The sequence below is a fragment of the Jaculus jaculus genome, chromosome 5 (genome assembly GCF_020740685.1).
Source record: "Jaculus jaculus isolate mJacJac1 chromosome 5, mJacJac1.mat.Y.cur, whole genome shotgun sequence".
In the NCBI taxonomy this organism is placed as follows: domain Eukaryota; kingdom Metazoa; phylum Chordata; class Mammalia; order Rodentia; family Dipodidae; genus Jaculus; species Jaculus jaculus.
The window spans coordinates 69,325,943-69,348,631 of NC_059106.1; the positions used below are offsets into that span (position 1 = coordinate 69,325,943).

At 47.5% G+C, this 22,689-nt stretch overlaps 1 protein-coding gene across 4 annotated transcripts in view; it reads left to right on the forward strand.

The window, feature by feature from the left end:
- The window catches only part of Kiaa0319l (KIAA0319 like), a 142,546-nt gene that overhangs the window by 118,084 nt on the left and 1,773 nt on the right, over window positions 1-22,689 (forward strand). For all 4 annotated transcript variants that reach the window (XM_045150723.1, XM_045150721.1, XM_045150722.1 and 1 more), the window contains exons 10-20: window positions 614-842; window positions 2,154-2,277; window positions 2,817-2,949; window positions 5,209-5,357; window positions 6,588-6,739; window positions 7,071-7,209; window positions 8,619-8,778; window positions 14,676-14,818; window positions 15,712-15,834; window positions 16,369-16,459; window positions 17,541-17,632. In XM_045150723.1, the coding sequence (XP_045006658.1) occupies window positions 614-842; window positions 2,154-2,277; window positions 2,817-2,949; window positions 5,209-5,357; window positions 6,588-6,739; window positions 7,071-7,209; window positions 8,619-8,778; window positions 14,676-14,818; window positions 15,712-15,834; window positions 16,369-16,459; window positions 17,541-17,632 (1,535 nt within the window). The remainder of the gene's footprint in view (window positions 1-613; window positions 843-2,153; window positions 2,278-2,816; window positions 2,950-5,208; window positions 5,358-6,587; window positions 6,740-7,070; window positions 7,210-8,618; window positions 8,779-14,675; window positions 14,819-15,711; window positions 15,835-16,368; window positions 16,460-17,540; window positions 17,633-22,689) is intronic.

The window sequence follows — 22,689 nt, forward strand, 5'->3', positions numbered from 1 at the left end:
CCCGCAAAAAAAAGAATGGGTTTCTGAGCTGTGCACAGTAACATATACCTGTAATTTCAGCACTTGGGAGCCTGAAGCAGGCAGATCATGAGTATAAGACTAGGTCAGCCTGGATTGATATAGTAAGATTATCTTAAAAGAAAAGTTTTTGGACTTTGGAGTTGATAATACCTAATTAGTGAGGCCTGTCAGACAACGCTTGTAAGGCCTTGACATACTGACATACAGGTACAAATAAGCATCAGATAAAGCTGGTGCTGGACATACATGGCCTGAATTCTAGACCCTGAGTCTACTTCTGTCAAGATATATGACCTTGGGCAAATTATCTCTCTTTGCCTCCCTTTCCTGTCCCATGTGTGTGAAGCAGTATGAACATGAAACTACAGAGCTTTTGTGTGGCTATAGTGAGATAGAAAGCACTTGGAATCTTACCTTGCATGCAGGAACCCCTCAGTCATTGTGAGCACCTAGCATTACTCTTCTTTGCCAGCAGGAACGGGTAGGAGCAGGGATTCCTGCCCTTACCATTGCTTAGGGCCCCATATTCAGGCCCCCGGTTCTATTCCGCTCACTCATGCCCACTCCATACTGTACTCCTCTCTACCAACAGCTTAACTGTCGTAGACTCTGATGGAGCCTCCAACTCTACCACCGCAAGCCTGACAGTGAACAAAGCTGTGGATTATCCCCCTGTGGCCAATGCAGGCCCCAACCAAGTGATCACCTTGCCTCAGAATTCCATCACCCTCTTTGGAAACCAGAGTACTGATGATCACGGCATCACCAGCTACGAGTGGTCACTCAGTCCAAGCAGCAAGGGGAAGGTGGTAGAGATGCAGGTAGGAGGGAGTGCTCATGTCTTCTCTTACCCAAGGGATAGGGAGCTGCTGGGTAGAGTCACCACCCAAGGTTGAATTTTGATGTCTTTTAAATCCCCAAACAAATCCAGGAAGTTTGAGAGGCTTCTGGTGAACAACAGATTACTAGCAGTCATAATCTGAAAGCTTTAGTGTGAGAAGGCTACATGAGAGATGTGGTTGTCCTGTGACTCCAGAGAGTCACCTGGATCCAAATCCTCATGAGTTCTTTCACTCATTGGAATAGGCGATCTAGCTACAGAGTACCTTCTTTCTGTAAATATTGAAGAATAGACTAGAACTGCCACCAGGCAGGTCATATAAGTAAATAAAGAAAACTGGGTGACCTGGAGTACTTAAGCCCTGGGAAGGTCCTTTGCTATTTGGGTCATGCTAGCTATTACCACACGGAAGTATGAGGCCACTGCTTGATAGTCCTATAGTCCTGCCTTTTAAAAAATTGGTTTTGTGTTTTTTTTTTTTTTTGTGGTTTTTCGAGGTTGGGTCTCGTTCCAGCCCAGGTTGACCTGGAATTGACTGTAGTCTCAGGGTGGCCTTGAACTCATGGCCATCCTCCTACCTCTGCCTCCCAAGTGCTGGGATTAAAGGCATGTGCCAATATGCCTGGCTAGTCCTGCCTTTAAAAAAAAAAAAAATTGTTCATGTTTATTTATTTATTTGAGAGTGACAGAGAGAGAAAGAGAATGGGCACGCCAGGGGCTTCCAGCCACTGCAAATGAACTCCAGATGCATGTGCCTGGGTCCTGGGGAATCGAGCCTTGAACCGGGGTCCTTAGGCTTCACAGGCAAGTGCTTAATCACTAAGCCATCTCTCCAGCCCTAGTCCTGTCTTTTAATAACAAACAAATCAAGACTTTCATGTGAAAATGTTTGACTCTTGAAGCACTATACACCAAACAAAATGCCTGCAAGCTGGACTCAGTCTACAAGCTACAGTTTTGTGCACTGTTCTATAGAAAACTCCTGTATTGGAAGCTTGCACCAAATTATTTATAATGTTCCTTCTGATACCCAGGGTTCTGTATTTCTAGATTTGAGGCATGACTTAAAGCCCATGTTTAGCTGGGTTTAATCCATGTATTATGTTAGGTTTCTCTGTGGTTGCAGAATCTATACAGATTCTTATTGGCATTCATCATGCATTATATTGCACTGGGAGGTGAGAGTCCAGGGTTAGGAAACTGGCTAAATCGTTGCTACCAGAAGAGGAATTGTGGTGAAGAGCTGTGATTCTAGGAGTCCACTTGCCCATGTCTGACTCTCTGTGTGTAGGGAGTTAGAACACCGACCCTGCAGCTCTCTGCAATGCAAGAAGGAGACTATACCTACCAGCTCACAGTGACGGACACGATAGGACAGCAGGCCACCGCTCAAGTGACTGTGATTGTACAGCCTGGTAAGCTCCATCCTTGGGGTTAAGATTCTTCTAATGGCTGGTCTCTTTATCTCTAGAGGAGGGGAGGGTTTAAGGTTCTGCCTGTAGGAGGGTAGCAGTAGGAAGCAGCACCCCATACAGCCTCTAAAAACAACTTATTTCTCATAGCTTGAGAGAAAGACTTTCCAGCTTCAGCTTGTGTTCTTCCCTCAGCGAGGTGTTGTGTCTTTGTATGGACTCAGGAGACAGGGCCTACACCATACCAACTTCTACGATGATTTCTGAGGCCCAGCTTAAAGCCCAACTCCTCAGGAAAGCCCTGTCTTATCATCTATCCGTAGCATCAGATTTCAGATCTAGCATGGTGCTCAACTTCACCATGTCCTACTGTGTGTCTTTCAGAATTGATACATTTCTGCCTTCTAGTTTTGTGTGAGCCCCCTGTTGGTATCCATCTCTCCCTTGTATCTGATAGTGCCCTGGGCTAGGAGACATGCTTCTATGACAACCACAACAGATACCCCAATGGGTCCTCACTTTCCCACATCTGTGTTTCCTAGAGAACAACAAGCCTCCTCAGGCAGATGCAGGCCCGGACAAAGAGCTGACGCTGCCTGTGGACAGCACCACCTTGGACGGCAGTAAGAGCTCAGACGACCAGAGGATCACCTCCTACCTCTGGGAGAAGACCCAGTGAGTGTTGGTTCAGTGGGAGTTGGTCCATTTGTGCAAAGAATTTGGAAGAGCAAAGATTTCTTTGTTTTTAAGAATTGACTCACTGCCTTATCCTGGACAGTGTCTGAGAAAGTAATGTTTCCAATAACAATTTCAACTCAAGAAAAATAATATTTGTAAATATTTTTAAGAAGAATAAAGAGGGGCTGAGGAGATAGTTCAGTGGTTAAAGGCACTTGCTTGCAAAGCTTGCCAGTTCCAGTTTGATTTCCTAGTACCCACATAAAACCAAATACACAAAGTGGCACATGCATCTAGAGCTTGTTTGCAGCAGCAAAGAGGCCCTTGGTGTGCCCACACACACCCTCTCTCTTTCTCCTCACAAACAAATTGTAAAAATTCAAAAGAAAAAAAAAGAGTATATATCATCCATCAGTGATCCTGGTGCTTTTTCAGGTACAATCCACCTGCTGAAATGCATAGTTTAATTACACTTGAGAGGCACACTGGAGTGGGTAATGGAGCAGAAAAATACCATTGTTCAAAATTTACCGGGTAGGCTCAAAGGGGGATGGGCAAGCAGCTTCTAAGCTATTAAGAGGAGGTGAAAACTCATCTCTAAGTGAAGCTTAACTGTATTACTGTCTCTTGGAATACACTGTTTACCAGTTAAGTTAGTTACCCAGAGACAAAAGGTTATAACCAACATATTTCTACTTAGATTGAAATTAAAATTCCTTTCTGCTCCTGTAAACCTAACAAGTGGAACCTGAGTTACATGCAGGATCCTGCAGGAAGCAAAAAACTCCAAGGAAGTGTTAGAAGCATTCTTAGTTTCTAAAGATTGTAGCCACAGGACAGACTGGAGTTTTGTCTCATGTGTATGTACACATACACACATACATAATTTTTTATTTAATTGTAATTTATTTTATTTGAGATAGAGTGAGGGAAGGAGGGAGAGAATGGGCATGGTAGGGCCTCTAGCCACTGCAAACGAACTTCAGACACATGAGCCATCTTGTGCATCTGGCTTACATGGGTACTGGGGAATTGAACCTTGGTCCTTAGGCTTTTCAGGCAAGCACCTTAACCACTAAGCCATCTCTCCAGCCCATGTATATATATTGTAATTAATTAATTAATTAATTAACTTAAAACAGAAAGAGGCAGATAGAAAGAGTCTAGCCACTCACTGCAAATGAACTCTGGACATATGTGCTACCTGTCATTTGGCTTACGTGGGTACTGGGGAATCAAACCTGGGTCCTGAGGCTTCCCCAAAATAAATAAATAAAATTTATTAAATAAATAAAAGGCTTTTGATTTCACTGTAGAAATTACTTAACATATTGATTGCTAGGTTGGATGCTAGACATTTTTTCTAGCTCCTGTTTCTGTCTTTTGGAGTGTCCTGCCTTCCTCAGCCTGATGGGTTGTCCCTACAATTGTTTAACAAAGACCTGATGAACCTTTGAGTTGAATTCTGTTAGTGACTGCAGCAGTAATAGTGCTCAGCAGAGCTTTTCCACTTCTTGGAGACCATTTCAGAAGAGGCTACCAGGGCCAGGGATAAGCTTTGAAAGCAAAACAAAACAGAGCAGACCTGAAATTTGCAGCCTCCTCCAGCTTTTCTTAGTGGGCAGCACAGGGAGCATAGAGTTCTGGCTATGGGCAGCCGGGGCCTGCCACAGGCTGCTCTCTGAGCCCTACGGGCAGGTTTGTGGTACCCTGCTTTGTGCTGTTGTCCGGGGCTGGAAGGAGCTTTGCTGTTCTGGCTGGATGGAGGGTGGTTCTGTCCCAAGCGCACCTGCAGTCTTAACCCTTGACCTTCCCTACTTTTCATCAGAAGGGATTGTGTATGTGATTAAGAAATACATTTTGTTTCTTTGCTGGCAAGAGCTGAACCAACTACTGGGCCAGAAATGCTTTTCAGAAACATTGCTCTTAAATCATCCTTTTGATCACAGGCCTGCTCAGAGAACTTTACTCTTTTTACAAACTGAAGCAGTAAAAAATTTGAACATCCTAGAAACTCATATAAAAGATAAGCCTAGATGTGTTTGAAAACTGGTGAGTGGAACTTTCTGACTTGCAGATAGCCTGTGTTTTGGGGCCAAATGATGCTTTGTCCAAATAGAATATTTTTAAACACGTCCGTCTGGGAAGGAATTGTTCTTGTGTTAGCTGAGGCGATGACTGTTCCTTCCTGCTGTGACAGGAACAGGAGAGCAGCAGACAGGTACAACTCCGCCCTCTCATTACTCTCTTGTCTAGAGGACCTGATGGGGTGCAGCTGGAGAATGCTAACAGCAGTGTCGCCACAGTGACCGGGCTGCAAGTGGGGACCTATGTGTTTACCTTGACTGTGAAAGATGAGAGGAACCTGCAGAGCCAGAGCTCTGTGAATGTCATTGTCAAAGAAGGTACCTTCCTGCCTTGGGCTTGTCCCAGCTGCTGGGTCATATAGCTAAGGAACCCATCATGTTTTGTTTGGCCGTCATTAGAGACAGGTGAAGAAGTGGGTTAGGGTAAGGGCGGTTGTTATTGTCTTTTCTAAAACCTTTAGTTGAGACTAACGTGAATTTTAACCTCTCTCCACATCCCCTTCCTTTTCCCCCCTGCCTGCCCCAAGTCCCCTGCTTCCTTTTCTCTTCTCCTTCTCAGTTGACGAGGGAAAGAAGTAAAGGATTTTTTCCTCTGCATTTTGATTTTGCTTCTGTATTGCTGAGACCTGGAGTTTGTGTGACTCCAGCTAGCTGCAAGGACGCCTGCCGGCAGGCCTCAGGATAGCGGGGCTGTGCTGAAGCTTCCTCTGCCCTGGATTGCAGCACAGAGTCTAGGAGAGCTTTGGAGAGGCCACCAGGTTGCAGGAAAACCATGAGCTATGCAGCCAACATCCTCACAGTGTTGTACTAAGTAAATGCTGCGCGAGCCAAGCTTCTAGGGGGCTCAGAGAGGTTGCTCTGCTTTTTTTCTTGTCATACCAAAGCAGGAATGAAAGATATCCTGAGAGTTTTAAATGAGAACTTTCTTCCTTTCTTTTTCTAATATATTTTATTTATTTCTTATTTGAGAGAGAGAGAGAATGGGCAAACCAGGGCCTCCAGCCACTGCAAACGAACTCCAGATGCATGTACCCTCTTCTGCATCTGGCTTACATGGGTTCTGGGGAATCGAACCTGTGTCCTTTTGCTGGCAAACACCTTAACTGCTAAGCCATCTCTCCAGCCCTGTTTGTTTTTTTGTTTGTCAAGGTAGAGTCTCACTCTAGCCCAGGCTGACCTGGAATTCATATGTAGTCTCAGGCCTTAAACTCACAGTGATCCTCCTACCTCTGCTGGAATTAAAGGTGTGCACCACCACACTCAGCCTAAGCCTTCATTTTCAAATGTCCCATTCCTTTAAACAAAGAACTGCTTCCTTTTTGGAAGGCTGCTGTGAGACTATAGGAGCAAAGCATGTGCGCCCCCTTCTGTTGTGTCAGGAGAGCATCTCTCTCAGTAGCATGACGGCCTCAGGGTTCTGGTGGCTTTAGATCTTCACTATTGGACAAGCACAGGCCAGCCCTGCTTACACTGCTCTGTGTTTAACTCCCATAAGCATCATGAAGCAGCATTCTTCTCAAATCATCATTCCACTGTTTCTTTGGTTAGAAATGAACAAACCACCAGTAGCCAAAATAACTGGAAATGTGATGATTACCTTGCCCACGAGCACAGCAGAGTTGGATGGCTCCAAGTCCTCAGATGACAAAGGGATAGTCAGCTACCTATGGACTCGAGATGAGGCCAGCCCGGCCGCCGGGGTGAGTGAGCCAGGAGTGGAGCACTGCATAAGGTTGGAGTGGTGGGCAGGTGAAGAGGGAGAACTACCCTCCAGTGCTGCCACAACCTAGTGGTCCCTTATGTGAACCCTCCAGGGAAGTTAACTGCCTTGCTTTAGGTCATTCTACAAGCCACTGTGGCACAGAATGGACTTCCCTGATTCTAGAAGCAGAGCAGTGCTGTGAGGGGTCAGGAAGTTCCTAGAGCTAAAATGATGCACCCAGCAGAGTGCTGTTAACAGCAGAAGCAGAGCCAACTCCAGGAAAGGAGTGGTGTTCTGTTTCACAGCACTCATGTTGTCCAACCCCACAGGAGGTGCTGAATCACTCCGACCATCACCCTGTCCTCTTTCTTTCCAACCTGGTTGAGGGAACCTACACATTTCACCTGAAAGTGACCGATGCAAAGGGTGAGAGTGACACAGACCGGACTACTGTGGAGGTGAAACCTGGTGAGTACGCTGTGGGATGAGACTGAGTGGAATGGCCGGCTCAGTCCACTGGGGCCTCTATCCTGAGATCCCAGGCAGCAGGTCCAGCCTTCGGAGAAAGTATAGAAATTCCATGCTGAAAAATCCCAAGAGGCTGCCTCTTCCCTCCTGCCCACATGGGACACAACCGTCCCCTACTCACCACAGAAACCAAACCTCAGAGAGGGCAGAGCTTGCTCAGTGTCACACAACAGTTGTGTCACAGCCAGGCCCCAGGCCAGCACTTTCTCCTCTGCACATGATTGAGGAGAGCGGGCTCAGGGCACCATGGGAATCCAAGCACAGGAATAGCTTGAGTCACGATGTCTCATCAGCACCCAGTTGCAGAAAACAATTTATTTTTATCAGTTGAGCCCCAGGCTTTATCTGACAACCCAGGGAAGGTAAAGTAACTGGTGTCCTATACATTTTTCAGATTTTCAGAAATAAAATACTCTTCTTGAGTAGAACCAGGTTTCTGTTTTGCTTTGATGTTAATTTGGTGATGGAGGAGGGGCAGAGCCTGATGAATGTGATGAGACAGGTGTTAACTCTCAGCCTGCTCCTTAATTCCAAGGTCGGGCTTAGGCATGGCTATCTTATCTTCCAGATGCTGCCCTGCCTATCTAGGACTCCTTCCCCAGAGCCTCTTCTGTGTTTAAAGTCAGACCCCAGAGAGTGGACCACTTATGTACATTTTCAGCCCCAGCAGAGGAATGGTGCATCAAGTCTGTGAGGAAGGTTTTCTGAACTTCCAGGTGGAGCCCTGTCTTAGGGACTGCAGGCAGGCACTACATTGTGTCCTGTTCCAGACTGCAAACAGTGTAGCTGTAAGCTAAAGAAATCCTTGCTACTTGGCTGCCTGGACTTTCTTTGTTTACTGTGTCTATCTGTCAGTCTGTCTACTTGTCTATCATTTATCTGTCATCTATCTTGTTAGGTGGTAGGTAGGTAGTTTGCTGTATTTATACTTTAGGGGGGGGGTGCAGGTGCATTTATATCACTGGTAAGATGGTTGGGAGGGGCATTTTTCCTCCTATCTGAAAAAGTACATCAAGTTACTGAAGGTCTCATGGGAATGAAGAGAGGCTGGTGACACCCCATGAGCTTGGAGAGCTGAGCAGTGCTCACGGGGCAAGGCTCCTTGAGGCCCTATCCCTTCCTAGGTTCATTCTCATCTCTAGCACATAGATGGCAGTTCTCCAGGTAGTATCAAGTTTTCTAAGCTAGCCCCTGATCACCTTTGGAATGTTGATTATTGTCCCTTCTCACTGAGTGTTGTCACCACTTTCCCTCACTACTTTCCCTCCTGTGCCAAAGCAAATGCATAGTGGCAGGTCTGTTTTACCTCTGCCACTTCTGATGCCATGGCTGATCTGCGTGCTTTCCAGATCCCAGGAAAAACAACCTGGTGGAGATCATCTTGGATGTCAACGTCAGTCAGCTAACCGAGAGGCTGAAGGGGATGTTCATCCGCCAGATTGGGGTCCTCCTGGGGGTGTTGGATTCCGACATCATTGTGCAAAAGATTCAGCCGTACACAGAGCAGAGGTATCTGGGCAATGAGTGGAGGGGAGAAAGGGAAACCCCAAGGACCCCTGAGTTTCTCACTTAAACTGAGCTGTAGTGGCGCTAGATGGAGAAGGGTGGGCGCTCCAACCAGGAACTGCCCCGCCCGTGGGGTCCGTCTCTTCAGTGCACCTGCTGTTCTTAATGCAGGCCACACACCCTCTGCTAGACCCTTGGCCAGCTTCTGGGTACAGTCAGAGAAGGGCCTTTGCTTTTGCAGGCCACGGTCTGGCGAGGAAGATAATCAAGTAAACACATGTGTGTCCTTGGGAAGCACAGAGGCCAGCACAATTGGTTCTTCCAGAAAGCCTGGGGAAAGAGGTAGCCAAATGTAGCCGAGATAAAACTTGCCTTGGCCAGCATAGGCAAGCTCACTGGGAGGAAGTTCAGGAGGGGAGAGGAGTGGGAGCATGTGCGTGTGGAAGATGAGCTTGGGTGATGCAGGTTTCTTCAGAAAGAAGGCATTTGGTTCAATTTAATGGCTCTGGGTGCAGTCAAAGATAAGGCTGGTGGAGACTAAGACTTACATGCAAGCTAAGGTATTTAAATTCAATAGTTTGGTTGGAAGGACTCTAGTTTTGAGGGACACCGTATGTGTGTGGTATACATGCATATGTGTAATGTGTTTGTATGTGTGGGTACATTTGTGGCCAGAGGACAACCTTGGCTTTCATTCCTCAGTAACCTGTTCTTTTTCTTCTTCTTCTTCTTCTTCATTTATTTATTTATTTATTTATTTATTTATTTTGAGGTAGGGTCTTCTCTAGCTCAGGCTGATCTGGAATTCACTATGTAGTCTCTGTGTGTCCTCCTACCTCTGCCTCCCAAGTGCTGGGATTAAAGTCGTGTGCCACCACACCTGGCTTTTCTTCTTTGAGGCAGGGTCTCACTAGGTCAGACTGATAGGAACTCTGTAACTCCAGACTGGCCTCAAAGTCACATCAAGCCTCTGACCTCTGCCTCCCGAGTGCTGGGATTGAAGGTGTGTGCCAGCATACTCAGCCCAGTAACCATTTCTTGAGACAGGGTCTCTCGTTGGCCTGGAGCTCACCAATTAAGCTAGACTGGCTGACAAGGGAGCCACAGGGGTCTTCCTTTCTCTGCCCCCCAGCACTGGGACTACAAGAATGTACCATAACCCCTGGCATTTCATATGGGTCCTGGGGATCAAACTCAGGTCCTCATGCTTGCATAGCAAGCACTTTACCATCTGAGCCCTCTCCCCAGCCCCAGTTAGTTTGTTTTTAAAAAGGAAATTTCATTTTTGATTTTTAAAAAAATATTTATATTTTTGGGCTGGAGAGATGGCTTAGCAGTTAAAGTGCATGCCTGTGAAGCCTAAAGACCCAGCTTCAATTCTCTCCAAGTCCCACATAAATCAAATAAATGCACGTGGTGGCACATGTGTCTGGAGTTCTCTTACAGTGGCTAGAGGCCCTGGCGCGCCCATTCTCTCTCTTTCTATCTCCCCTCCTACCCCATGTCTCTAAGAAATAAATAAAAATTTTTAACAAAAATTTATTTTTTTATTTGAGAGAGAGTGAGGGAAAGAGGCAGATAGAAAATGGGTGCACACCAGGGCCTCCAGCCACTGCAAAAGCACTTCAGATACATGTTCTACCTAATCCTGGGGAATCAAAGTTGAGTCCTTAGGCTTTGCAGGCACGTGCCTTAGCCACTAAGCCATCTCTCCAGCCCTGCCCCATTTTTTAAATATTTGAGGCAGGGTCTTACTCCTAGCCCAGACTGAACTGAAACTCACTCTATAGCCCATATTGGTCTGTTTCAAACTCAAAAATATCCTTTTAACCTCATTCTCCCATGTGCTGGCATTAGAGACATGCACTACCCCACATGGCTTCTTTTTCCACTGTTTTAAAGGGAGATCAGTAGTGTAGAAGTTAAACTAAACTAGGGAGAGACCTGTGAGGGAGCTTTTGGACTAGCCCAGTGACAAGGTGATGACCCTTAAATTAAGGTGGTAGCAGAAGTGGAGGAGAGATGAGAATGTGGAGATCTCAGAAGTGCATCTCAGGACTTGGTGATCCTTTGAAGCTGAAGGCGAGTGAGGCTGTCCATCTGTAGGCTGTGACATAAGATCAGGGAGGAAGAAGGGACCCATATTGACTGTTAACTTTGAGGTGTCTAATTTTTTTGAGACAGGATCTCAGGTACACCTTGATCGTCTTGTCTCCAGCTTCTGAGCACTGGGATGACAGATGTGAGCTACCACACGTAGCAGAATACCTAATGTGCGACACAGGGAAATGTTCCCCACCTAGTTCTCAAGTATGGGCAGGAACTTGGGTATGAAAGGAAAAGCCCAAGACTAGGAGTCACTGGCCATGAGGACAAATAATGTGACATGGGGCATGTTAAGGACAGTGATGGCAGAAGATCATAGTCTTTGAAGAGAGGCAGAGGAGGAAGTAGCAAAGAAACCAGAGGTTGAAGGAAAGACCACTGGCAGTTAAGGTCTGACCTGGTGATGGGTGGGGGCGGGGGAATACAAAACAAAACATAACTGGGCATGGTGGCACGCACCTTTAATCCCAGTATTCAGGAAGCAGAGGTAAGAGGATCACCATGAGTTTGAGGCCACTCTGACACTATGTAGTAAATTCTAGGTCAGCCTTAGATGAAGTGAGACCCTACTTTGGGGAAAAAAAAAAAAACCTAAAAAACGTTTTGAGCATTTGTGTCTCCTGAGGGGCAAGTGAAGTCCTAGGGGAAAGGAAGCCACAGGCTGACTCAGAATGCTAATAAGGGGGCTCCAGCTTTGTCTGTGTGAGTGGGACAGGAAGATGCTTCTTGAGGTAGGAAGAGGGGAGAGGGATGCCTGGGGTCTCAGCCAAAGTTGATGTATAAGAGCAGAGCAGGGCAGTTACCTGAAGACTTTAGGGGCAAACCATGGTGTAGGCCTCACCCCTAGAGATCATGGTTCAGATGGAATGGACATGAACAACTGCAGTGGAAAAACTGCCTAGAAATGTGACATGCATTCAGGGTAGACTGGCCGGAGACAACATGATTAGGAGCCTTTTCTTTAAAAAAATAAATAGTAATAATAATAAATTTTTTAAAAATCCAAGTATGGTGGTACATGCCTTTAATCCCTGGGGAGGCAGAGGTAGGCGGATCAATCGCTATGAATTCAAGGCCACCCTGAGACTACCTAGTGAATTCCAGGTCAGCCTGGGCTAGAACAAGACACTACCTTGAAAAAAAAAAATGACTGGGCAAAGTGGTGCATGCCTTTAATCCTAGCACTCCTGAGGTAGTAGGATCATCATGACTTTGAGGCCAGTCTGGGACTACAGAGTGAACTCCAGGACAGCCTGGGCTACAGTGAGACAAACCCTACCTTGAAAACAAACAAACAAAACAGCAACAAAAATTGCTGGGGAGATGGTTCAGCAGTTAAAAGCACTTGCTTGCAAAGCCTGTCAGTCCAGGTTCAATTCCCCACTACCCATATAAAGCCAGACACAAAGAATAGTGCATGTGTTTATTTACAGTGGCAAGAAGCCCTGGTGCATGCAAATAAACAAACAGAGCTGTGCCCAGCAGCCAGGGAGTAGGAACAGAGTAAATTACCTGCTTAGACTGACTCAGGCTGACTGTGTGGAAGCTGTGCAAAGATGGAAAGGTAGTGTTGAGTTTCCTCAGTTTTGGCCATTGCTGTAGGTGGGCATGAGGAAGAGAGAGACACTTCTGAGTTTCTCTTGGTTTCTGGTTGGAACTGGCTAGGCAGAGTTGAGAATTCCTCCTGGAGGAAGACGGTGTCGCAGGGAGGAAACAGGACCTGGAGCTCAGGCTGCGCCAGCATGAGCACAGGAGAGGAGAGGGCACTCTGCTGAGCCTGCTGACCACCACTGAAACAATTTTACAGCGTGGATGCTGAGGACCAAATAAGATTCTGTTTGTCTAATTAGTGCTTATTTCCATGAGTTCATTCTGAGACATGTTAGGTTTGAGAATCTTCTATAGAAGATCTGGGATGGGTAATCTTGGCAAGTGTTTGCAAGTATAAATTGGTACTACAGGAGAGGAAATCAAGATTTGGGGGCTGTTGGTGTATAGGTAGAGCTACAAGCTGCACACATGAATTTCAGGGACAAACGATGAAAAATGGTAAAGGTTTGTTTCTTGGTGAAGGTTTGTTTCTTGGTTCCAGAATGTGTAAGCCCCCATTGTTAGCCTCATGGCATAACACGTATTAGTTAGTAAGAGTGTACCCCAAACTTCATGTTACGCCAGCATAGATAATTTTATCACACTGTGCCATGGAATAGTCAAGGCTGCTTGTTCTGAACGCAGGTGGTTCAGGGGTCTGGGGTAACTGAACCTCCTTCAGTCACTCTGTCTGCTGTCTTGGGCACGCTTCTAGGGCTAGAAAGTGGCTCCTGGGGAAATCTGTTTGCTGTGCAAGCTTGAGGATGTGATGTGGATTCTCAGCACCCGTGTAAAACTATCGAGTGTGGTGGCATGCGCCTGTGCAGAGGCTGCGAGATCCCTGGGGCTACTGGTGAGCTAGTCCAGCCCACTTGGTGGGCTCTAGGTTCAGGGAGAGACTCTTTCTCAAAGATTAAGGTGGAGAGTGATTAAGACATCTGACATTGACCTCTGACCTCTACAGCATGCTCGTGTGAACCTGCACCTGCACGCATACCCATACATAGGCAAACACACGTGGGCACACACACATACATAAAAAATTAGCCATACCTATAAACCCAGTGTGACCCACTGATTTAAAAGGTTTGCTTTGGGCTGGCCGTGGTGACACACGCCTTTAATCCCAGGAGGCAGAGGTAGGAGGATTGCCATGAGTTTGAGGCCACCCTGAGACTACATAGTGAATTCCAGGTCAGTCTGGGCCAGAGTGAGACCCTACCTCGAAAAAAAAAGGAAAAAATAAAAAATAAAAGTAAAAAAAGGTTTGCTTTGAGCTGAGCATGGTGACACATGCCTTTAATCACAGTACTTGGGAGGCAGAGGTAGGAAGATCACTATGAGTTCGAGGCTACCCTGAGACTCCATAGTGAAATCCAGGTCAGCCAGAGCTAGAGTGAGACCTTACCTCGAAAAACAAAACAAAACAACAACAACAAAAAAAAATGTTTGCTTTGTGAGAGTAACATGGAATTTAAGAAGTAGGCAGTTAAACTGGGTGTGATGGTACATGCCTTTAATCCCAATACTCGGGAGGCAGAGGTAGGAGGATCACTGTGAGTTTCAGGCCAGCCTGAGATAGAGTGAGAACTACCTCAAAAATAATAATAATAAATTAATTAAAATTAAAGTTAAAGGATAGATTGCATGCTACCCAGATGTGAGTTAAACAGATTCTGAGCATGGAGCAGTATAATTTCAAAGCAGCCATACCATTGTTAGGGTCTTTCTTTTTGCTGTCATAGTAACTATTGTTTTGCTGTTTGAGCTTATTCAATCTTAGACACTTTCTAACAACTTACATTTACAAATCACTGTGGTACATTGTACAAGTAACTCATGCACAAACCCAGCATCACTACTGTCTTATCCATGAAAAAGCTGACGGCAGGCATACAGGCCACAAGCCAATCCTCATTCTTGGTTTCACCTTCCCATTAGCTTTTTGAAGTGGGTAACTGGAGCAGTTTATAGGCTTTGGAGTCAGTCAACAGGGTGGGGGTCTGGCTCTGCCATAAGTAACTGTGTGACCTTGGGCAGTTTCTCAATCCTCTGACGTCACCTTTCTCTCTGGCTCTGTGACAGTACCTAACACATACCGAGCAGTGTCCGGCCCAAGCAGAGGGTTCTCATTAGACAGCAGCTACCACTGCCCTTGGGGATCGCTTCAGCTCACTCATGCTTTCTATCACATGTCTCTGCAGTACCAAGATGGTCTTTTTTGTTCAAAACGAGCCTCCCCACCAGATCTTCAAAGGCCATGAGGTAGCAGCAATGCTCAGGAGCGAGCTGCGGAAGCAAAAGGCCGACTTCCTGGTATTTGGAGCCCTGGAGATCAGCACAGTCAGTGAGTCATCTGGGAAGCTGGGAGGAGGAGCCTTGCCAGAGCGCACAGCTCACTTTGTTGGCCTCGTCTCTTTCTCTGGGACTTGCAGATCATCACCCTCCTTCACTTCCATTATGAAGAGGAGGTGATTTACCCGGGCACTCACTCTGGGCCTCACTGTCCCTGACAGTGCTGGGAAGCTCTGGGTCTGAATGGGAAAATAATAACATCCTTATTTCCCCTAACCTGGCCTCAAAATTCATGGCTACCCTTACTTTTGAAGGGAGGCAATATTAACAGAATCTGTGACTTTGAGGCAGAAAAAAAAAGACAAATAATTTTATATCACATTGCTTGGCAACACATGTCACTTTTACTTACCACCACTTCAGAGTTACAGTAATTCTGGGGCTTGGGAGATGGCTCAGTGGATAAGATGCTTGGGCCTCTACAAGCACATCACTCGGGATTATGGATATACATGATTAAGGATACTTGAAAGAGAGCCAGGAAGGGGCTGGGGAGATGGCCCAGTGGTCAAAGGTGCTTGCTTGCAAAGCCTGATGGCCCAGGTTCAATTCCTCAGTACCCATATAAAGCCATATACCCAAAATAGCATGTGTATCTGGAGGTCACGTGCAGTGGTAAGAGGCCCTAGCATGCCCAGTCTTGAATGAAGGAATGAATAAATAAATAAATAAGACAGGGAGACTCACCAAGCTGCTTGACCAGAGGCTATGCTTACTGCCTGTCTCTTGCAGCCAGAATGGTGATCATGGGTCGTGTGTCCAGGAAGTACCACCACACACTAAGCAAAGGAATTTTAGGGCTTCCTGAGCCCTGGATGCTTATGCTGTTGTCCCCTGGCCAACTCTTCCTTTCTTGACTTTTCTTCTCTTTCCCGCCACCATCAGCATGTCAGCTAAACTGTTCTGACCATGGCCACTGTGATTCATTCACCAAGCGATGTGTCTGCGACCCTTTCTGGATGGAGAATTTCATCAAGGTGCAGCTGAGGGATGGAGACAGCAACTGTGGTGAGTGTGCGGCCCTGTGCCAGCTGGCTTGGCTATGCGAGGACCTGAGCTGCGGGGGTGGGTGTTGGTGCTTGAGGCAAGTAAGCAGGCCAGGAGAACTGTGGATTTTGTGTGCAGAGGACTTTCCCTTTCTTCCCCAGTACTTGTTCGGGGTTAGAGGAGGGCTCTAGAACAGTTATATCAGCAGAACCGGCTGAAGTCAGAGCGGCTGCACACTGCAGTCCAAATCCGACATTCGGCCGGGTCCTTTTGGAGCACCACAGAGCTGTGGCCTTGTGGAAGCCCGGGTGCCCTCAGTTACAGTTGTGTCCCTGCACACTGCACCAAGGCCTCAGAGCCCTCCTGGGTCAGGGCCTGAGATATGGGGAGTTTCAGAAGCTTACAAGCTTCAATTGTCCTAGTCTCCCAAGGTCTCACCCTTCCTACGGAGCCTAGGCACATGCTTGCCCCCAGTGTAACCCCGCCTTGTGCGGAGGTGGGTAGCCCATACCTCTTTTGTAAGCTCCCATGATCACAATGCGATTTTCTTGGCAGAGTGGAGTGTACTCTATGTTATCATTGCTACCTTCGTCATTGTTGTTGCCTCGGGAATCCTGTCTTGGACAGTGATCTGTTGTTGCAAGAGGTAAGATAGATTCTCCTTTAGAATTCACCTAGCTTCTGGTCATGGGTCTTTCTTCAGAGAGGCATTTGGCACCTTCCATGTGGAAGGATTATGCTGGGTCACTGGTCACTGTCTGAGGGGTTTTGCCCACCCAAGGCCTGTACAGGAAGACTGCTCACGCTCCAGCACTCCTGAGGGTGGGAACTCAGTCTCTAGTCAAACGGTGTGCAGGGTAGGAACCTGGTGGGGAGTACAAGCTAGATCCCAGCCCAGGGTATATCCTTTGAAACTCATGCCTCAGCCCCACAACTGGATGTACACGTTCTTATCCTGCCTGCCTTTCTAGTTGGGAATCATGTATGTTTTCACACAATTTACTGTGCTCATATTCCTAGTGGGGTTTTTTTGGGGGGGGGGGGGTTCGAAGTAGGGTCTCACTGTAGCTCAGGCTGATCTGGAATTCACTATGTAGTCTTAGGGTGGCCTTGAACTCATCGAAATCCTCCTACCTCTGTCTCCTAAGCACCAGAGGGCTCCCAGATTAAAGGCGTGCGCCACCTCGCCTGGCCGTTCTCCGTGTTCTTACTTGAGCCTTGCTATCTAATGCTACAGTATTGCATGGTCACTTATTATAGACTTTAATTATTAATGTGTTCACTGCATATCATAACATTTGATAGCTAATATAAACCAATAGTCTTCCCCCATCTTATGGATAAGAATCTCAAGCTTGGAAAAACTACAAGTTTGAGAACATAGTATGAAACAGGGCTGGGGCTCAACCTGAAGTATTACCTTATATCAAATTTGGAAAATTAAAAGAATTTTTTAAAATCCCCACCAGCCCGAGACAGCACCCATCAACAGCTCTATTCCCTGCAGCAGAGGTTCTGTCTTCTGGATGTTTCTAAGCAGCTGGTCCTCACTGCTGCTGTGGAATAGTCACTCCACCCCAAGATGCTCCTGACTCCCTTGCCTTTCCCAGGAATGGTGAGGAACAGATCACAGTTGCCACCTTCCCTGCTGAGAAGTGAGGAACACCTGCCCTCCAGAGCCCCGAAGAACCCCCTTCCTAAGCAGGGGTGCGGGTTGTGTTTTTTAGGCAAAAAGGAAAACCAAAGAGGAAAAGCAGGTACAAGATCCTGGATGCCACAGACCAGGAAAGCCTGGAGCTGAAGCCGACCTCCCGAGCAGGTAGGGCCCTGGGAGCCACAGCTGCCATCACAGCTCACTCTCACCTGGCACTACAAAAGCCTTGGTTCCCTCATGTGGTAGAGACAGAGGGTCACAGTCTCCCTGAGCTGGCAGCAGCCACGCACTGGCAGGCTGGCCAGGCTCACTTCTCACTGCTCCTTTCACTGCTCAGGCAGCCCTCCATGTTCTTCACCTGCTCATCCCTCTCGTTTGCTCCCTGGGGAGGAACCGCCGAAGCTGTCCTGTGTGGTCAGCGCCTGGTCGCTCACTCCGGAGCCGTGGCTCCCAGACCGACAAGATGAGAGCCTCCTCAGCCTCCTGAACACTCCCCTGTTCGGCATTGTTCTGCAGGTGGCCGCTGCTCTCTGTGCTGCCTCTGGGGCTGCCTCTGGCTGTCAGGCACCTCCCGCTGGACGGACTTCCTCCTGCATAGGCCTGGCCCTGACTGCACGGAGTGCTAGGAAATGGGCCTCCCTGCCTCCCTGGGCCTTGGTCACATGGGCCCTGGGAAAGGTGCATCTGTTTATAGGAGCTGCACTTATATGAACAGTTTCTAATCCCTCTGCAGGAACAGCTGTTCTTGCAAAAAACATCCCACATAAAGCTTTGTTTTAAGGAGAGGTGGGGAGAAAGTCTTAAGATGCTCCATCCTCAAAGAACGTCAGTCTAGTATCAGAGAGACAGCTGCAGAGAGGGTGCTCACAGGCAGCTGGGCACTGCAGTGAGCCCTGGGGGGAAGGGCCCCAAAGAGAGCCCAGGACACCAATGGTCAGAGCACTCACTATGATAACCAAGAAAAATGTGTGCAGCTAACTTCCTCAGAGCAGCCGACATGGCCAATCTCTCTACTGTAATGCCACTTTCCCCATGAAAAAACCTGTAGCTTTTGAGCTGGTTGCACAGCCTCTGTGAGCTTGTCAGTTTGCTTTTTGGTGATCTGCCTCCTTTCTGATCTGTCTTTTCTGAACAAGTTATTTTTGGTTCATATGTCCAGAAAGCTCTCTCTCATCCCTCTTTAGCCTCAAAGTCATGCTTATACTCATAGAGAATGACTGTGAAAAAAAATATATATATATAGTTTTTGAATCAGGGTCTCACTGTAACCCAGGCTGACCTTGAACTCACAGTGATCCTCCTACCTTAGTCTCCTGATTGCTGGGATCAAGAGCATGAGCCACCATACCAGACTCAGGAAAAGCTTAATAAAGAGTAACACTGGGCTGGATAGATGGCTTAGTGGTTAAGGCACATGCCTGCAAAGCCTAAGGACCCAGGCTCAATTTTCCAGGTCCCATGTAAGCCAGATGCACAAGGTGATTTGTTTGTAGCGTTGAAGGCCCAGGCATGCCATTCTCTGTCTCTAATAAATAAATGTAAAAATTCAATTTTTTAAAACAAAAGAGTAACACTTTAAGTTTAGACATGAAGGATAAGTAGCCAAAGACTTGTATAGCCAAAGACTTGTATATCATGTGTAGCAGACAGCATTGTAAGAGTGTAGAGTTGAGCATGCTGCTTAGGGAAATGGCCTGGTGACAATATATGATAGTGTGGCGGGGAGAGGTTGCAAGCAGGGAGGCCAACAGAGTTTGCAGTGGTCTGAGGAGGAGGCACCATAGTATCGGTGGTACAGGGAAAGGCAAGGGCAAGGCTAGCTTCCAGCCTGACAGACAGATAAGGACAGTGCTGCTGACGGAATCAGGACATCTGGTGAGGACTCTCAGCTGGAGAAGAATTAAGGTGAACCCAGCACTACCATCAGGGCCCAAAGCAGATGCTTCTGGTGGCTGGTGAGGCTCTGCATTGCAAAAGTAGGTCATGGTCCTCGCCAAGGAGAGGCTCAGCAGCCCATGATGGACCTTTAAGGAGAGAGGGGGTCAAGCCAGGGGCAGGGTATTGGTGTTTGGTGCTGCAAAAGTTATAATTGGGCTGGAGAAATGGCTTAGTGGGTAAGGTGTTTGCTTGCAAAGCCAAAGGATCCTGGTTTGATTTCCCAGGACCCACATAAGCCAGATGCAGAAGGTGGAGCGTATATGTGGAGTTCGTTGGCAATGGCTGGAAACCCCAGTGTGCCCATTCTCTTTCTCTCTGCCTACCTCCTTTCTCTTTCTCTCTCTCTCAAATAAATAAATTTTTTAAATAATTTTAAAAAATTAATGATTACCCTGGGACATTGATAGTTCCCTGCAGAGCAGGAGTAGAATGGTGACCAGCAGCAGAGGTGGGCATGGGCTTATCCAGGAGGTAGGGTATAAGGACAGGGACACCGTGAGGATTGAAAAGCCCTTTCAGAGTTGAGCCATGAAGATATTCTGAAGCAGGACTGAGGCCCCAGGGCTTCCTGGGCCTGGACCTGTAAGCAGACTGTAGGCAGAGATGTAGGGCCTGGAGGAGCTGTGGTGATGGCAAGGGGCCTCCTCTGAGACAGAGGAAGGACAGAGGGAGTTACACCAAGCAGGAGGAAGCTGAGGATGTGAGCTTGAGTGGGAGCCTGACCTTGACACAGCAAAGCCCCAAGCTGGTGGGGGATAGTGTTGAAGGTCACAGGGCCCTTCCCTGGGGGCTGGCATCGGGCTGAAGGAGCTGTAAGGTTTGAACAGATTGGTGTGACTCTGACCTGCCAAACAAACCACTTTTGTCCTAGGCTGTGGACTAGAAGATCCAACTGGGGGTGGAGCTGCCCCAGGAGGAGAGTGGGAAGTGGGAGGGACACAGGATCCAATGCATAAGGTGTAAGACTGAGCAAGGTCACCTTGCAGAGGTTGGGACATGGTTTCTAAGGGCAGTCAGGTCAGTAGCAGCCAGGCGCAGGCTGTGGAACATGGGGCAGCCTCACTAGAGTGCGTAGGGGCTGTGCCCTGATGAGTGACAGGGGAGCATGGGGCCACCCTTAGGAATCCAGGTCGGAACTCAGCAGCTCTGGTTTGGGGATCTGCTTTTGTTTTGCTGTTGTGTTGACTTTCCCAAACTTCCTACTATAGGACAAATCAACAGAATATTGACTGAACTTTTTTGACCCACATAAGTAGCAGTTTTCTATAATATTATGTAATTTGTCAGAACATTGGAAGTATATAGCATGACGGGATTTCACAGGGGGATACCCATGAACTCAGTCCCCCAGAGCCTCTCTTTGTGCTCCTGTCCAGTCAGCTCCCTCTCTCCCGTGTACTTCTGGTATCTTGCGTACTTACATGATGGAATCATGTGTTTCGCTCCATCCACTCAGCATCACATTGATGACATCCACTCATGTTCCATACAGCAGTTCGTTCACTTACATTACTGTCAAGTTAGTATTTTATGTATATCCATATTGACCATTTATATAGTACTGACAGACACTTGAACCCTTTCCAGTGAGTGCTATAGATAAGGTCTCAATCTGTAGTTACAGGCTGGCCTTGAACACAAAGCAGTACATCTGCTTCCTGAGTGCTGGGATTTAAGTCATGCACCACCACACCTGGCTTTATATGGGTTTCTGTTAGGTGTCACCCTAGAAGAGGAATCAAGTCATAGGGAATGTATATGTGTCTCAGTCATCTTTTTTTGCATATGTATGTGTGATAATACTTACGTGTGGGTACACACATATGCATGTGTACAACTGTGTGGAAGTTAGAGGTCCATAGTGGATATCTTCCTTACCTGCTGCCCAGCTTTTTCTGTGAGACAAGGTCTCTTGCTGAACCTAGACCTCACCAATTCTACAAGACTAGTGTATCCCACAGATGCCCTGTTTGTACCTCCCCAGCACTGGGATTACAGGCCCACAACATCATGCCCAGCATTTTCACATGGTGCTGGGGGTCAAATTCAAGTCTTCAAGCACCTTACCAACTGAGCCTTATCCCTAACATGTCACTTGTCATTTTGGTGGACAAAGTGCACTCAGTTCTTTAAGCCAGGCAGCTTCTGCAGTGGTGCCAGGGCTGTGTGGCCAGGGCTGGAGCCCCCCGTACTTAGGCTTCTGTCCTTTGCACCTGTGACTCAAGGGACTGTGTGCAAGAAAGCAGGCCTGCGACAGGACCTGGGAAGACAAAGCTTCCAAAGGACACCACAGGGCAGGGTGAGAAATAGCATCTACAGGGCAAAGCAGGGTCCTTCCCTGCGCCTGGGCTTACATTGGCCATGGACCAAGTTGCAGTGCTGTTCTGTGGCCCTGAGGGTCAGGTGAAGTGACTTCAGGCATGTCTCAGAGCTGTGCCCCTGAAGTGGACAAGGCCTGCTCTATCAGTGAGGTCTACAGGAGGTGTGAGTGCCAGAGGCAGTCGGGGTCTGGAGATGCTCGGCCTTGAGAGACCAGAGCTCTCACCGCCCGTAGACAGGCTGGCCAGGAGAGGCAGGGTAGCCTCCTGTCTCTCAGGACACTTGTACATTCGGGGAGGGTGGATTATGAGGTTACACAGCTGCCAATTCAAGGACAGTACATGTGACATCTTGTTTATTTTATTTCGTTTGGTTTTTTGAGGTAGGGACTCACTGTAGACCAGGCTCACCTGAAATTCACTGTGTAGTCTCAGGGTGGCCTCAAACTTTCAATGATCCTCCTACCTCCACCTTCTGAGTACTAGGATTAGCGGTGTGCAGCTTCATGTGACAGTTTAAGAAAGGAGAGAAGCTGGGCGTGGTGGTGCATGCCTTTAAGCCCAGCACTTGGGAGGCAGAGGTAGGAGGATCACTGTGAGTTCAAGGCCACCCTGAGACTACACAGTGAATTCCGGGTCAGCCTGAGCTAGAGTGAGACCCTGCCTCAAAAAAAAGAGAGAGAGAGAGAGAAAGGGAAAGAAGGAGAGAAGTGGTTGGCAGTGCCAGAGTCCAGAGCAGTATCATGGTAGTATTCCCTGTTGGCAGTCCCACGTGTAGTTCCCCTCCACATCCCCTTGCTTTCTCTGAAGTATTTTATACCACCCAAAGGGTATCAAACTGAGGAGTGGGATTTCCCCAAAAGCAGCTGGCAGAGACCACAGGTCACAGAGTGCCATCATAAGCAGTAGAGGTGACTGCCGTTGCTGTCCAGATCTCAGACTTCCTTCAAGTGCTTCTCGGGCTGT